This window comes from Xiphias gladius, chromosome 1 (genome assembly GCF_016859285.1).
Source record: "Xiphias gladius isolate SHS-SW01 ecotype Sanya breed wild chromosome 1, ASM1685928v1, whole genome shotgun sequence".
Lineage (NCBI taxonomy): Eukaryota > Metazoa > Chordata > Actinopteri > Istiophoriformes > Xiphiidae > Xiphias > Xiphias gladius.
The window spans coordinates 27,749,461-27,766,221 of NC_053400.1; the positions used below are offsets into that span (position 1 = coordinate 27,749,461).

The 16,761-nt window shown below is 40.3% G+C and overlaps 1 protein-coding gene across 2 annotated transcripts in view; it reads left to right on the forward strand.

Annotated features, from left to right (window-relative positions):
- Positions 1-16,761, forward strand: part of LOC120795117 (A disintegrin and metalloproteinase with thrombospondin motifs 7) — a 69,823-nt gene that overhangs the window by 50,504 nt on the left and 2,558 nt on the right. For both annotated transcript variants that reach the window (XM_040136677.1, XM_040136685.1), the window contains 5 exons: positions 933-2,777; positions 3,215-3,367; positions 3,913-4,086; positions 5,206-5,352; positions 6,411-6,573. In XM_040136677.1, coding sequence (XP_039992611.1) covers positions 933-2,777; positions 3,215-3,367; positions 3,913-4,086; positions 5,206-5,352; positions 6,411-6,573 — 2,482 coding nt within the window. The remainder of the gene's footprint in view (positions 1-932; positions 2,778-3,214; positions 3,368-3,912; positions 4,087-5,205; positions 5,353-6,410; positions 6,574-16,761) is intronic.

Genomic DNA, 16,761 nt, shown 5'->3' on the forward strand with positions numbered 1-16,761 from the left:
CACATAGTAGAGGTAATGTCCTTTATATCCATCTCTGCTTATCACGCAGAGACGCAACTTGTTTAGAAATAAATGATTCACCTTTAAGATTGTTCATCAAAGTTAAGCGTGATTTTTTTTTTTTTTTTTTTCTTTTGTGCGTACCCGAGTAAGACTAGCGATCATTTTATGGAAGCTAAAGGGGATCCAAAGAAAGAAAGAAAGAGAAAGAAATTTAAAGGCGTCTTTATAGCACTTGAGTAAAAAAAGTTTATCGTTGTGTGAACTCCCCGACCTTACCTCACCCTTCTCCCACTGTGTCTCTGTACATCATTATTTTTAGCCATGCTCACAGCATGGCTCCAGGGACAGCGCCATCAGTCTGTCAGTAGATCCGGACGCCGCTTTGCCCCAGACTGAATCGGGTCAAAATTTTAGTTTTCAGGCTAATACAAGTTTGAAGCCTCGGTGCAAGAGGAGTAGCGGACCAGAACTGCATTCACGTACTGATTGACAGCCGTGAGCTCCCACACCTGACGCTGGCCGCCTCTGATCGGCTCTAAAGTGTTTAAGGCTCACTCAAAAACCTTAGAAGGGAATATCTCTGCACTGCTGCCAGGCTTTTCAATGAGTCTGGGTCACAGAGGTCTTTGACACCACCTCTCCACATTAAGATATGTTTTAGAGCATATTCCAATCAAAACAAATGAAAAAAAAAAGTTATATACTGTAGCTTAAACATATTTTTTCCAATGGGAATAGCATCAGTTCAGGTTTATCTTGCAATACTTTTCAGTTTTGACTTTTTAAATGCATTTGCATGATGATGTATCGCACAGTGTGTCCTTTTTTGTAAATGTTTGAAGCACCCTGTAAACTTACAGGCCTGGCGAAATACCGATGGAGCTCCTCATGCAACTGATAAGCATTGTTCTCTCTTTTCTTTCCTGCAGTGTTCACTGACTTGTGGAAGTGGAGTACGTCGCCGTAATGTAACCTGCTCTAGAAACACAGGCGCCGACTGTGACCCCCAAAAGAAACCTCTTGCTGTCAGTAACTGTTACAGTCAGGACTGTCCACAGGTTGTGGATAATTTTGGAGGTATGGACTGGTCTGGAAGTGGCTGGTCAAGCAAAGAAGTGCTCAATGAAATTAACTCCATACCTGAAGCCAAACCGCCTCCCAAATACAGCACCACCAGAGCCCAACCAAAAAATCATAATAACCTTAACAACATTGTTGAGGGAGATTTTCACTACCACAATAACATTGAAAATATTGATCACAACAGTGTTCAATTTGATGATTTTTACTACGACTATAACTTTATCAACTTCCACGAAGACTTGTCGGATGACTTTGAGGACGATGGAGAAGATTCAGGGGCCAGTCACAGACCCAGTGCTCCACAGGAGAACGAGCCAACCAGCAGTGGGAGAGAAAATGCCTTCATGGAAACCACAAGAGCTCCCACAACTACTTCAGCCATTTCTTCAATTTCAAAGACTAGTGCCTACACTTGGAACATTGAAACGCCACAGAACACAGATCTGGACAATGTGAAGGACAGTGGAAATGCAGCAACAGAGGATTCTATACAAACGAATTATGAAAATTTTGATGACTTTCTTTCCGAGGATTATCTTCTACCTGTGTCTACTACTCACTCACCACCATTGTCTACAACTCAGCATTCACAAACACTAAAAGAGAGACACGACAATGTGTGGTGGCCTGAAAACGTTAGCACAATGCCTAGTCTGGATTTCCCTACAAAGGAGCCTATACAGGATGTGAAATGGGGGCAACATGGAGAGGAGGTTGAAAATAACTATGACAGTTTCACAGAGGAGGAAATTCACACAGAGAATGTCACTGTGACTCCAAAACACGCTGATCCTACTCCCGAGCATCAACCCATTCCTAGTATTGTTGTCGCTACAACAGTGAGTTTTCAGGAGAAGGAGAAACGCGATGATTATGAGTACAGTTACAGTGAAAAAAGTACACTAGGTCCAGATATCTCTGCAAACCAAGAGGATGTGGAGAGTCCAGAACCTTTAGGCTCTCCCACACCAGAAAGAATAATTCAGGAAGTCCAGCTGGACAAAAATGCTTCAGAAATACCTCAAACAACCAGCCAATCAACATTAGTTCCAACTGCCTTCACACTGGAGGATGTGGACTTGGATGAGACTAATTATAATACAGTATATGCCACTAGCGAGGGTAATTCGTGGGAAAATAACCCTGACCTCAGTCCAACCTCGCTTCCTGCCTCTCAGAAATCCACTCCTCTCCCCATTCCCTTTCTGTTAATCTCAGGTAACCAAGAGGCCTACGAGGACTCCTCATCATCAACTGGAACAGATATCATACCTCCTACAAACCCGGAGGGAGCCACTAAGCCTTCTCCGGCTGATTTCCTGCCAGCTGCGATGGAACAGATACCTACAAAACCTGCCTTCACTGAAAGAACTGGAACAGAGTCCACATCCCAGGGTCCACCTTCAGATTTAGCTGATTTTGACTACAATGAAATAGTCGTTCCCTCGATGGTGAGGAGCAGCAGTAACAGTGATCCTGGCCCTTCATATCAACTTCCAACAAATTCAGCAGCCACTCCTCAAGGTAGCACAACACTGGTAAAGCACATGGAATCACAGACATCTGCTGAGCTCCTTTTGCCAACCCATCCACCTTTTCTGAGGCCACTTCCAGTGCCAACATCAGGCCGAACTTCAGCCTCCGTACGAGTCGCTACTGGTGCCTACTGGGTCACCGGCAACTGGAGCACTGTGAGTCTGCAATCCACACTTTGTGAGCCCCAGCTGTGTCTCACTATTTATGTCACTATCTGCTTTTATTATGCAGACACAGCATCCAGTTTTGGCCCCTGCACACATTTATATGAATTATTTGGAGACACCCTTTGACCTAGAGCTAATGCAACTGATGCCAATTTACATAATGAATTTTTGTGGCACATTTGAAAGACGGTTCCGACAAATCACACTCCTGCTGTGTTGTATGAAACTTTCAAAGAATTTGCATTCATTTTCATATCATGAAAATGCTTAAGCCTGACCACAATACACACATAAAAATCTCAGGATTTCACAGGATTTGCATTGTTATCAGTGACGCTTATTATGCATGCTGAAGCTGTTTATGCACCCAACCCTAAATTCATAAAGTTTAAGTAATGTCCTCCCGTTAATACATTTGTGAACAGTGCTCCACCAGCTGTGGGCTTGGTGCTATCTGGAGGACTTTGGCTTGCAGTACACACTCAGACTCTGACTGTGATCCAGACAAGAGGCCCGCACCAGCCCAGCGGTGTTACCTGCGCCCCTGCTCCACGTGGAAAGTTGGAGAATGGAGTAAGGTGAGACTACTACCAAAATCCCTATATGTTATGGTCATGTTATACTTTTGGTTTTGTTTTTTACAAATTGTTACCCACAAGATGAATTTTGCTGACTTAATTGATGTGCTTAGCTCAAAGTACATGGCTGTAGACTCTTGACCCTGAAAAATTCCCAGGTTTTTTTGTTTGAAACTGGAAATGAGGAGCCCTACATAGGCTAAAAATAAACTGCCCTGGACAAGTGAATTGGTCAGACAGAGAGAGAAGCACTTTCAGTATAAAAGTTGTCCTAAAAGGATATCTTGTTATAAATATTTAGTTATTAGTCTCTGAAGATGTTAGTCATTCATGTCATAAGCTGTCCAGATGTAATAAGTCAAAGGCATCTGAAAATGCTGTTTGGTTTTGAAGACATTTTGCTACTTAAAGCTTCTTGGATGAGTGATGAAACCCATTAAAACCACCCAGCAAGCCCAGTTGCCTTGGACTCACTACTACTGAATACTTACAAGCTCCAGGAGCTCAAGCTGTTTGAATAACAGTCATGCCATGTATTTTCCCAGTGCTCCAAGAATTGTGAAGGCGGCATTAAATCACGGGAGGTCCAGTGTTTTGACATGCGGGATCAAAGGCTCCTGAGACCTTTCCACTGCCGGGCCATGTCCTCCAGACCACAAACCCAAGCACCCTGTAACTCTCAGCCATGTCTCGACTGGTACACCTCCTCCTGGGGTCAGGTGAGGCAAATAGGAAAAATAATGAAAGACACTGAGAATAAAAATACAGTTGTATATACTCTGTTTCTAAATAGGATGGAATGGAAGGTAAGGTAGCGTTGAAATGTTTATCTGACGACGTGCTGCATGTAAATAACCTACATTTCAGATTAGTTTTTACAAATTATATAACATGCTCTCAAAGGATTATACGCATTTAGTTTTCATTGTATTAATGCACGTCTTTTTCAAAACATACCATACTGTACATTGTATTTTCACTTTGTTTTTGATTGCGTTTCTTCCTACCCTCCTGGTAACTATTTTTTTCTATTCATTTCAGTTCTTAAGAAAATCAACTTGCAGAGAGCTGAAAGCTGCTTGAGATGGGAAATCAGCCACAGTCAACATTTAGTCTTTTTTGATATTATGTTATTGTCGTGTATTTATGGCGTGTGGGTCTTTTTGGTTGATGCCTTCGAGTAGCTGGGAGGTTCTGAGACGTAACCTTGCACAAGTGAACATCACTTCATTTCCCAAACGGCATTGGTGGAAAAGCAAACCCCGAAGACAGTCAACTGTTAAGCATACTGTAGTTGTCATGAAAAGTGTAATAGGAATTTGGTGGCATATTTTAGTGAAAAGGCTGCTGTTATAGTCTTAGACTTTGGGGCTTCCCACAAGTACTTGAACTCACCAATAAGTTGGACCTCACAGAAGAATCTCTGCTTTGAACTGAATCGTCACGCAACAATTATGTAAGAAAAAAGACTAAACGGTCAGAATTGATGGATTATCTGAAGCAAGCTCCAAGTCTCTGCAAGTTGATCTTTATATTGTACTGAAATGAACGAAAACCAGTGGCCTCTTGGGAAGTCCAGAACAAAAAAAACAATAGTGGGTTGTCATGGGCAGTAATGTTAAGTACGCACACACAATTTGCAGTGCAATGGCAAGTCATGTTAAAAAAATGGAATGATTCTTAGATTGTGCACAGTCAGTAAGTAATGTCTATAAAATCGTCTTTACAAGCTTAGCAATCAACTCAGTCAAGACCGTACTGCATGTACCTAAACACACAGGCTCATAGACATATTCCATAAGTCTGTGATTGTGTGTGTGTGTGTGTGTGTTGCTCAGTGCTCTGAGGTTTGTGGAGGAGGTGAGCAGCAGCGTATAGTCACCTGTCCAGAGGAGGATCGATGCGACGGGGACCGTCAGCCCACCAACATCCAATCATGCAACAGCCAGCCTTGTGCTCAGTGGCTAACTGGATCCTGGGGACAGGTACTCTACACACACACGTATGCACACACACACACACACACACGTATTATTAGCGGAAGGACACAGGATCTTTTGTGTCTATAATTAGTATTGACTTCCCTAACTGACTGGCAGTAGATGAAATCCTGACTATCCAGTTTTTTGCTTTGTCACATCGAATAGTTGAGGCAGGATTTTTAAAATGCACAGATGACAGCATATTGCCTGCCTGTGGGTAACAATTCTATCTCTCAAAATCCACATTATCACTTATGATCAATGTGGTTAATACACAAACAAACAGCGGCAGGCAGTCGTTTCATTAGAACCTGGCCACACTGGGAATTGTGACTGTTATACGAATTTCACTTTTGTCCCCAAAGGCAGGTCTTTCAATAGAGTCTTTTTAATCCCCGAACCACGTCAGCAGTGGCAAAACACCCTCCAGAGTCTAAGAATTCTTTGATCTGCACACAGTCACTGTCCTCATGTGTCCTCAGCACTGATTATATTGTGACTATCACTGATTACATGTAAACACAAGCACAGTGTAATGTTTACAAAAGCAGTTGAGATCAGATTATCTTCATATTCGTTGCCCAATCAGAGTTTTTTCAGAGTTTAGCCCTATTTTTAATTTCCATAAAGAAATCTGGCTCCTCAGATCCTCCCTTTTCAGTGACTGGATTCATGTGCAAGACGAAAACATAAAGCGTTCGGTACTAAAACCCACCTCCGGTCTTAGGCAAACCTAAAGTGATGGCTGTCAGCCCTGTTGTAATCGACTGACATGACCTCTGGTTTTGGAAACGAGTTACTGGTCAGTGCAAGTTGAGCCTATTGAGCTGGGTACATTGTCCGTCTCAATCAGAGTAACTGGAGAAGAGAAAAGAAAGGTCTAGTGACACTGATAATACTACAGAAATCATGATAACGAATAACCGCAAAATAAATAATAATGTAAATAAAGGGGTTTTTTTTGTCAATGTAAAACGAGGAAGATATATTTCCAGCAGAAAGCAGCAATAACTGTGTTTTCTGCAAAACATTTGGAATCGTTCCCAAACTCTCTCCCGCAGTGTTCAGCTTCTTGCGGTGGCGGAGTCCAGCATCGACTAATCAAATGTGCCGACACAAAGGCTGAGACAGATGTAGGAGTGGATCAAGCTCAGTGTGACCATGAGCCAAAGCCCGAGGGCACCCAGAAGTGTAACTTACAGGAGTGTGAGAGCGCCCCCTCTGGTGAGTTTGGAAACACTCTTTTCAGTTTTACGTAACATGGTTATTGGGTCAGATAGTTATGTAAAATCATACAGGATTACCCAGATAATCTCTCTCATTTGTCTCTGATGTATAGAACTAACTAACAGGATCAAGTAATAACAGTATTTTGTTAATGTGATTACCATGATTGCAGAGAGTAAGGACAGTGTGGCTCTGGCTGATGGCTCAGTTAAAAAGATTAGTGTTTGCTCTGGTTTTTTTCCTGAAAATCTTTAAACCATGATTGGCTTGTAGGTGCTAGACTCTGAACCCTGACCAGGATAAACGGGTGTAGTTTAATGGATGAAAGGACAGGTTTACGTAAAGACTCCGTATTTGCTCATGAAATGTTGTCTGGTTTTACCCATGTCTTAAAAAGTACTATGGTAGATCAAACATTTGAAAAAATACTACATTAAAAAGAAGAAATTGTGAGAATAACTGACCTACTGTATACACACCATACAGTACAGGAACCAAACGTACACATTTTTTAACATCCTTTGCCTCTTACATATATGTCTGAACAACCTCTTTTTTTATGTGCCATCACCATCTTTAACACAAGAAACATTTAAAGGTTTGTGTATCTCCTGTTTGTATGACTTTTTGATTTAAAGTATGAATAATGACAAAAAAAAGCCACTAAAATAGAGCAGTTTGTAATGAAATTGTTTAATCTTTAAAGGCTAGAAAACAAGCAAAGTATAGCCTCTACATATGGAATATATAGATATGTATATATGGAAAAAAAACAGACGGTATAAGGACCTTTGAGTCTCGTGTTTGTCTTCAAAGGAATGACAGCATTGATCAGAATTTTATTTTATGAGAAAAAGCGTTGGATGATATGGAAAGAGACTTAAATGCATTAGAAATAAGCCTCAAATTCATATTTTTGCACTATATTAGTAAGGAGCTTATAATTGAAATTTATATTTTAAACAATTTATTTTTTATCGTTTTAAGGTCCTACGTAAATCAATTGTAAATGTATCTCTATGAATCAATGCCATGTTGTGAATATGAATATCTGCATTTTTGACTTGGTAAATTGATGTGAGACAAGACGAATGTCACACATTACCCACTGACACACACAAAGGAATATTTAGAAAAATGTCTGTATAACATTAACATGTGAACACGTGACTCATTTTGTGTTAAGCATGTTCTGGGATGGGTCCAAGGGTGTCACATGACCTCCGGTTTGATCCGTTGCCACTATGCCAATGTTGCTCAACTGTACGGTTCTCACCAAGCCCACAGGTCCTCGTGGGCCTGGTGCTTTCCGATTTTTTACCCATGCTACTTTGGTCCAGACTCAAAATCTTATAAGCTATTGGATGGACTTCACTGAAATCTGGAACAGACAGACCGTCTTGGCCCCGAGAGGATGAATCCTACTGACTTTACTGATCCCCTGACTTTTCCTCTAAAACCACCACCATCTCAACATTTGTGGTTTTGAGTAAAAAAAAATCAACAATCACTACTTGGTATATTCCCATGAAATCTGGTATAAACATTCATGTCCCCATCAGGATGAATTATAATAACTGATGAACTTGTAAGTTTTCATCTTGGCCATCATCAGGGGTTTGTGACTAAATGCATCAGCATCAGGAGCAATGTAGACTCTTACTCTTGTTTGTGGATTGTTGTGGTATATTGTGACTCCCACCTCCAGAAACCCGTTGTGCTGGCCCAGTTGAGGTGAGACGGGATGACAATGGAGGCGATGACGATGACATGTTGTTCAATCCTCCCGCATGTGGATTTGTTTAATTAGGGGCCACCTGCGGGGGTCCTTCTATAGTTTGTTTTTACAAGCTGATGTGATTTGAAGAAAAATTGGCTTTATAGTACCTTAATCACTGTGCGAGGATCTCCTTACTTTGGTTATTATTACCAAACTCCAGGACACACAGAATGTACAAAATACACCAAGGTACTCATAGGACATAAAACCACATTACAGCCTCCATTTCTGATTGATGACCTTTTGTGTATACATTATTATTTATTAACATCTGACGGTACCAGCGGTTTTGACCATACGAAGCCGTGCGCTTTACCATACTTGGCCGTCAACAGCAGCATTGATATGAGTAGGAATCCACCAGCTCCTCCTCTGATGATGCAGCGTCACAAGACCAGTGGAAAGGCTGACAACAGTGGCCTCAAAGGTCTTCTTTGTTGAGCAGGCACGCAGAAGAGCTTTTTTTTTTTCAAACAAGACGTTTGCAATCAAAGCAATGATTCACAACAGTAAATTAAAGGCTGTGTGTCTTCTTTGGTTTGAGACACATCATTCAGGATTTGACATTTCCAACTTCTGCTTTTGATTGAGATAGACTCTGTCACACTATATCCCAATTTTTTTTTTTTTTCTAACTACAGTAGCTTTACAGTACAGCAGAAGTTTAAACTGTATTTGATGTGCATGTCTCTTTGAGGGCGATGACTAGGAAAGGTCAACATTTTGCAGGAGAGGTGGTTTTTTGTTCCAGTAGATGTTTGAAGGCACAGGTTATCTGCAGAGAAGAGTGGGTTGTACTTCTTTTCTTTTTTTTTTTTCCCTGGATTTTCAGAATAAATTGTCTTCACAGCTTACTTTTTTTAACTCTCTTTGCAGATTGGCACATGGGGCTTATTTAACTTCATCCCCCTCCTAACAGAAGACAATTTCACTTTTTCATTCAGTTTTTCTAATGTAGGCCACAGCAGTTCAGTGGCATTTCTGTTTCATATATCGGATATGAAATCACGGTATTCTTCAGAGGGCGGCTTGTTAGAGTCCAAACGCCAACTTTGCTGACATTTTGAAGGCATAGAGGTATTAAATTCTTATCATAAACATCCGAGTCGTATGATAATGTGGCAGCAGACAACTGGCCTTGTTACCTTTCCAGACTTTTTCCCTTTTCCCCGCTCTCTGGAAGTAGGTGAAGTGGTGCCGGAATTGCCTTCCCGCTCACGTCTTCACAATATTATATTCCACGTGTGAAAGGTCTGAAAATGACATGCGTGTACATGTGATGAGTTCACGTGGGCTTTCCATGGTGAGAGTTTTACACAAATCCCACTGGTTAAGAAGACAAAAGACACCGGCAGATTGAATCCAGAACGCCACATTTAGTTAAATGACGTCATGCATCAGTATCGAAAAATTAAATCTCCCTGAAATTAAAATGAAAATGAATTTCAGAGAATATAAGGCTGACTAATGCCTTATCGGGGTTTTTGGTACAGAGCAGGGGTATAAAAGGTTTTTTTCTTGTAATAAAAATGGTATCTTAGCAAGGGAACCCAGAATGTACAACCTTCCACGCTTACCAAAGTAAGATCTGTTCTAAGTGGTAATGGTTGCATTGTAGTTTTCTGAACATGTGACTCAGTTGTTTATCTCCACACACTCTGATCCATTAAAATAAAGTTAGGTAGCTAGGTCAGAGGCCAGTGAAATTAATTAATGGGTCTCATCAAACATTTGAATCAGACTCTGGAGCACACAGAGTTGGATTGATCAGTTCTAAAGTGAAGTCTGATGATACTAAATGCATCAAAATAGCCAGAGGGTTATTTATGAAGCACTGAATAATCTTGTGTGTGAATCCAAAGAGACATATGTGCACACCTCAATCATGATAACCTTTTGCCTTGGATTTCATTTTGATTGATTTGATCCAAATTCTATTAAAGATAACTTATAATTGATAATAATTCGTTTATAATTAATTTATTTTTTTCAGTGAAAATCATTCAGGCAACTTCGCTGCATGAAAAATTGGCCAGTATATCGCAATTTCACAATCATTGCTTCACAAATGTGTAAATTATTATCTGATTTGAAACAAAGTTAATGTTATGTCTGAGTCTACTGTTTGTGGAGGCGTTTAAGCATATGAGTTGAAGTAACTTGTGCTCTTCTTTCGAGATTTGGCAGCCACTTGGTAGAAACAGCGTAGTATTCAGGAATAAATCAGGACACAGACTATTAACAGGGACTAAAGTTTTTTTTTTTTTTCAAACACATCTGCACCAATGTCTCAGATAGAGTACAACAGGCGAACCTCACTGGTGGAAGCGACACACGTGAAATTGAAAATATTATCTGTATCCTTTAAAATGACCATGGCAATCATCAGTTATCAGATGATGTTTAACATCAAGCTTTAACATTTCTTGCCTTCCTAGTTAGTAACGACATTTGAATATGCCTAATGGTCAATTAAGAAAACGCTTTCAGTTAGAAAAATGTAAATAATGTGATTCCTTATCAAACCAGTTGGAGGAAACTGGTGTGTTTTTTGTTCCTAAATATGATCAGAAAAGAGACCAGATTATTGGAAAACCACAGTATGTGTTGAAGTAAATGGGAAATGGTGAACTAATGTTACTTAAAGAGTGTGTAACTACTGTCACACTGATTCCTCCCAGATAAATAGTATGGATAATACTGATGTTTGATGTGAACAATAACTGAAGCTCCTGACCTGTGGCTGCATGATTGCTGCCACATGATTGGCTGATTGGATAATTGCACGAATAAGCAGGTGTACAGGTGTTCCTAATAAAGTGCTCAGTGAGTGTTGTATTGTAGTATGGCAGTAACCAATTTACTAAAAAATTTGCCCATTTATTATTTTAAATATAAAATTAGGGAATTATTTGAGTTAATAGTGAAAAATAACTTGCAGAAATAAGCTATGCAAGCTTAGAAGATAATAGACAATGGCATTCATAAACTGAAAAATACAGACAATGTAAAATATTGGAAATGCACTGGAAATGCATTTTCAAAATTGTATTCACCTACAGCAAATAAGCTTTTCAGATTTCTGGAATTCAAGTGTAAAATCCTACAATGAAACACAAATGAAATTATGTATTTTTGCTGCAGTGTGACCCACCAGTATTCAGGAAACTTGCTGTCCTAAGTGAAGAATTATACCACAGTCAGATCTGTTCCTACTCTGCTGGTTGGGCATGCGTTCAAATGAGTGCCTGTTTCTTCTGATATACTGTATAACAGCATTCCTGTCCTAGCTCTTTAAATATCACTCCACACACACATATCACTGCTTATAGGCAGATATTACTTCAGAGCCATTCTGATGCTGCATTGACCCGAACGGCGATCCCGACTGTAATTGGACACAGATCAGAAACATCTCTTAAGAGTAACTGGACACTAGACATGATGGGAATGTTAAGGGGTGGAGCACAAGCTCATTTTATCCTTTGCGAAGAAAGATACCTGTGTGTAATCAAAACTTTGTCGACCACCGTTTTTGTGGTTTTCTTAATAGCTGATCATAAAAGTCGGTAATCAAACTCTATATCTGCAATTCTGCAAATGTAAAGGTATTATTTATCCGGACAGTTGTCAGGAAGGAAGCCTCGTCAGATGTGGCTTGGCAACATTTCATCTGACGTTTCCTAAAGGTCACGTGTCAATATAAAATGCCGCACTGTTATATAACACCTCACATCAAACGTGGACTCAGAGCTTCACACAGAAGCTGTAAGTATATAAACTGTGACTTGGATTCAGACTGTGAAACTAGTGCTATTACCCGAGACGTGTAAGACCACGTGTGCAGCTGTATAATCCCAGGACAGATTTCCATTTTTGTATGCCCCACAATAAATCTTGGCTGGAAGTCATTAATACACCACTGTGAAGTCGAGGAGGGTTTCTTAGCAGTAGGAGGATAAGTTGACGCAAGTTTATATTTCACATGGACTGTGCACGTGCTTTTGTAAGCAGGTGATAGGTTTATCCGAAAAAAAACAAAACAGTTATATATTTCAGTTTAGCGTGACACTTTGCCCTCATCCTGATTCCCGACCCCTGAAGAAAAATTACCTGTTCAAAAGAGTCTGCTTCCCTTCCCGTGCCGGTGACTTCTGCACATGAGCGCAGTGTCGAGACGATCCTTTTGTTGCCTCAGTGTTTACTTGATTTAATTTGGCAGTCTTTGTCACTGATTTCACTAGTGCATCTCAGGCCCGAGGTTTAGTTAGGTTTCATTTTTTTTGGGGGGGGGCAGCGTTGGCCAATTCGTTTGAGCACACCAACTGCTGCAATGAATACACATACAGCAGGTGCAGGAACAAACAAAAGCAATCCACAGCCATAATACATAAAAAGACACTGCCACAAGTCTAAATAATTCATGTTTAACAATCATGTTATATGATTGCTCCAGGCTACAGTATCTATTCAGGCAATAACAGATCTTTTTCTTTTTTCTAACCATATGTAACCTTTTTTTTTGTGTGATATAACGAGTTAAACAAATGTTGTTATAACAACAGCAGGGCCAAGAGTAGTTCAATAGCATAAATTTAAACCTTTATTATTTTTGAAAGTATAAGGTTTCTCTGCGGCTCAGTGGTTTTCGATGAGAATCCAAAAACAGCAGTCTGCTTGATAGTTAGGTGCAGGTCCTTTTTTTTTTTTTTTTTTTTTTATGTTTGTTTTTAATTACACCTTGTTGCTTCCTGACAGTGTTGAAGTGCAATAGATCTTCACAGAATACCAAATATTGATAGGGAAATAAGATGCGACTGGGTACTGGTTAGTTCCTAGTATAGGGTTGGTCTTGGGATGGGTCTCTGTCAGTCTTGGTCTTGAGCTCATTTTAGACTCAGTCTTGATGCAAACCCCTCTGAGTTCTCAGACTCATGCTGGACTCAACAAACGGTCTTGACTACAGCTCTGCCTTGTGCACATCAGTAAGGTTGTCCCCTTGTTCTAATATCTGTCTTGAATTATGAGATACTCACATACAGTGTCCTTGCGTTAAAGTATTGCATTAAAGTAAATACTGTATTCTGATGGAAATGTAATTTTGGTGTCTAAGAGGCTATTTCCAACAAGTCCTTCAACCTAAACAACCATATGGGTCTTTTGTCTCTACCTTCAAATGCGACCCATAGGAGCCCACCAGCAGCAGGCCTGCTGGACCTTCCGAATATCTGAGTGCAAGCCAAAAGTAATACATCTGGTGATATGCATTCAGTGTGCTCGTTGTCTCGGAAAGGCAGCGGGTAGAATGGAAGAAGGTCAAGTGGACGAATGACCTGCATCCGGTCTCTGCATGCCCAGATTCCCACAGCACTGAGTTACTCTAAGGAGCTAATAAGCTACACTGTGTGGTTTTCCTGTTCGGCTGTAAGTCTCAGGGTATGTGTACGGTTACAATGGAATTTGCTATAGGTTCTGTCCTGTGAGACACTAAACATTTGTTTTCAAATACTAAATAATCAGGGAAGTTACATTTTTCTGTGGTCAGTTATGTTCTTGGCGGCTCGTTAGTGCAGTGGGTTTAACTGTTGCCTATCAGGAAGGAGGTTCTGGGTTTCGTCTGGCCGGGGCCTTTCTGTGTGGAGTTTGCATGTTCTCCCCGAGCCTGCATGAGCTTTACTCCGGCTTCCTCCCACCGTCCAAAGATATGCAGGTTAGATTTATTAGCAACTCTAAATTGCCCGTAGGTGTCAACGTGAGCCTGGATGGTTGTTTGCCTCTATATGTCGGCCCTGTGATAGATTGGGGACCTGTCTGTCTGTACCTAAGAAGGATAAGCGGTGTAGCGGATGGAGGGTTGTGTTGTTTATTGTGTCATCCACATAAAAGTACCCGGTTCACTGGACTTACAAGACAACAAAAAATACTGTTTCAGTAGTGGGTCAAGGTAGTGAAGGTAGTAAGTATCTTCTTACATCACTGTTTCAGAGTCTTCTCCACACCACAAGAAATAATAATGGTGGGGAAATATTGATTTTTTTTTGTTTGTTTTTTTTAACCTAGAGAAGCAGCAAATTTAAAAGTCTAGATTATTGGTATCAGAACTAACAATAACGTATGTAATAATTTTCCAAAGTCAGGAAAGTGAGGTTACGTGGGCTCACTTTCCTTTCCATCTGCAGATAACCAGCCCACAAAGCCCCTCTGAAGAGCCAAATATTTTACTGTAATTTTACACCATTCATCCATAGAGGATTTTGGAGGTGAGAGCAAAAAGGCTTAAGCTCTTATCCAGCAGCTGTGCAGTAAATAAATATTAAACATCAAAGGTAGAGATAGAGCAGCAACGTTTCCACCTCGAGATATCCGAGCCTGACGCTTTTAAAGCAGCTATAATCAGTATTTGTATTATGGAGTATCAAATGAGAATATGACAGTGTGAAATGGGTCGCTCGTGGTGATGAAACTACAGCAAGTTATCACCCAAATCTGCAGCTCCGCTCAGCTTTATGGAGCTTTATAGCAAGTTTTCAGCTCATTGTTTAGCTGTCTGGCCTGCAACTCTACTGTTTTGGTTCATGCTCTCATGGTGTTGTTTCTGTCTGCAGCAGGCAGCTGCTTTCACGTAAAGGAATCTCTAAAAACCCATCCGGCACTATCTGCTCAGCAACACCCGGCAGTCCGACATTGTTAGAGACCAGCTGGTGAACGTAGTGGAGCATTTAGCTGCTAAAGAGCCAGATATTATCGACTTATTCCTTATTCATTTCTTCCCTGGATTGCTCATTTATGACGCTGTAATTAATCTTCTGTGACCCTTCGACCACAAGATGTTTTTTCTAGGAAACAAATGCAAAGCCACATCCACCTATGACACTGATGTGTAGGGTGCAGAGGGGCTGAAGAGCCACGACTGGATTTTTCTTGTCACCCAACCCAAGGTTCTGCAGGTGAAAGAAAAGCATATTACTGCCAACGTCCATGTCCTTCTTTCCCCTTCTGTTGTTTATATGGGACATGCTAGTGAGTGGGTCAAGATGAGTAGATGGAAGATTAGTAGCACACAGGAAATGATGTGTATTGAGTTGCAGCTGTGACCCTTGTAACCCAATTATGTCTGTTTAGTCTCTGATCTGGGAGAGATTGGGATTTCTGCACACTGAAGTCTTGAGAATGGCTTTTTACAAGACCATTGGGATCAGTAGTACAGTATGTATCCCCAGAACAGGGTTTCTCATCGTTTTGAGGACGATCTCACTTTGCTACTAGGGCCACCATGAGACCACACTTTCCCATTTGTCCAACACATTTGTCCTTGAAAAGATATTGTTCAAAGTACTGTAGGTTTTCATGAAATGTGAATAATCATGGTTCTCTGAGGATGAACCCTGATGATTTTGATGACCCTCTGATCTTTTGGCACCACCCTCAGGTCACGTTGTCAATTTGTAGACAATCCCTAGATATTTCAAAAATACATTGGACTGATAGATTTTTATTTAGATGACAGGTGGTAACATATAGGCTGATATTTGCAAGACATTACAAAATTCTTGAAATGTAACGCAATTGATTGAGCACTTTAATACCACTACGTACTTTTCTTGCTGGTTCATTTTAATACAAGCTTATGTGCAATTTCATAACGTGGATGTAAAGCTGTTTGCATGTGGCTTCTTGTTGATGGCTGGCTTGCAAACAGAACTGTCAACTGCACTTTTCCACTCAACTATGACACGACTGTTACAGCAGGTACTGGACATTTTCTTGACACAGAAAAATCCCTACATCACTTCTAATCTGACAGTCTTTTTCTTTTTTTTTACAAGACTGTTTTATCGGCCTCTCTACTGTAATGTAAAACAACTGCAAAAGTGCCAGGACTTTTTAAATTCTTAGTCACATTGATTTTCCCAAATCATAAAAGGTACATTTAATTGGTGCACATGTGTGAACCAGATAGTCTTTTGTTTTCAAGATGACTGAGAGTCCTATCAGGACTGTAATAGAATTTTTAAAACAAACTAGTTCTTATGAACATGAAAGCTAAGAAAAGCATATTTACAGTCCGATGTACTGTAGATTATATTCATTTGTTTGTTTTGTTTTTTTCCATTAATAGAGCTTTTTCAGTTTGCTTTTCTTTTTAGTATCCCTTCTAAAACGGTCAACAGTTTGCTTTTAACATCAACCAATCTATTGTCTGCAGTCACCCACAGCTTTCTGAATCACATACAAGAGCATTTTAATCATCTACTCTGATAATCATAATGTCACAGTTCATGTGCAGACTGTGAAGGGCCCCTGATGAGTTAAGATTCAACTTGACTTATAGGACTTGGTTTGCGGGTCTCAGAGAACTTTGAGAAAAATTCAAATCCCTCTCTCCTAAAATGGCAAGGAAAAGC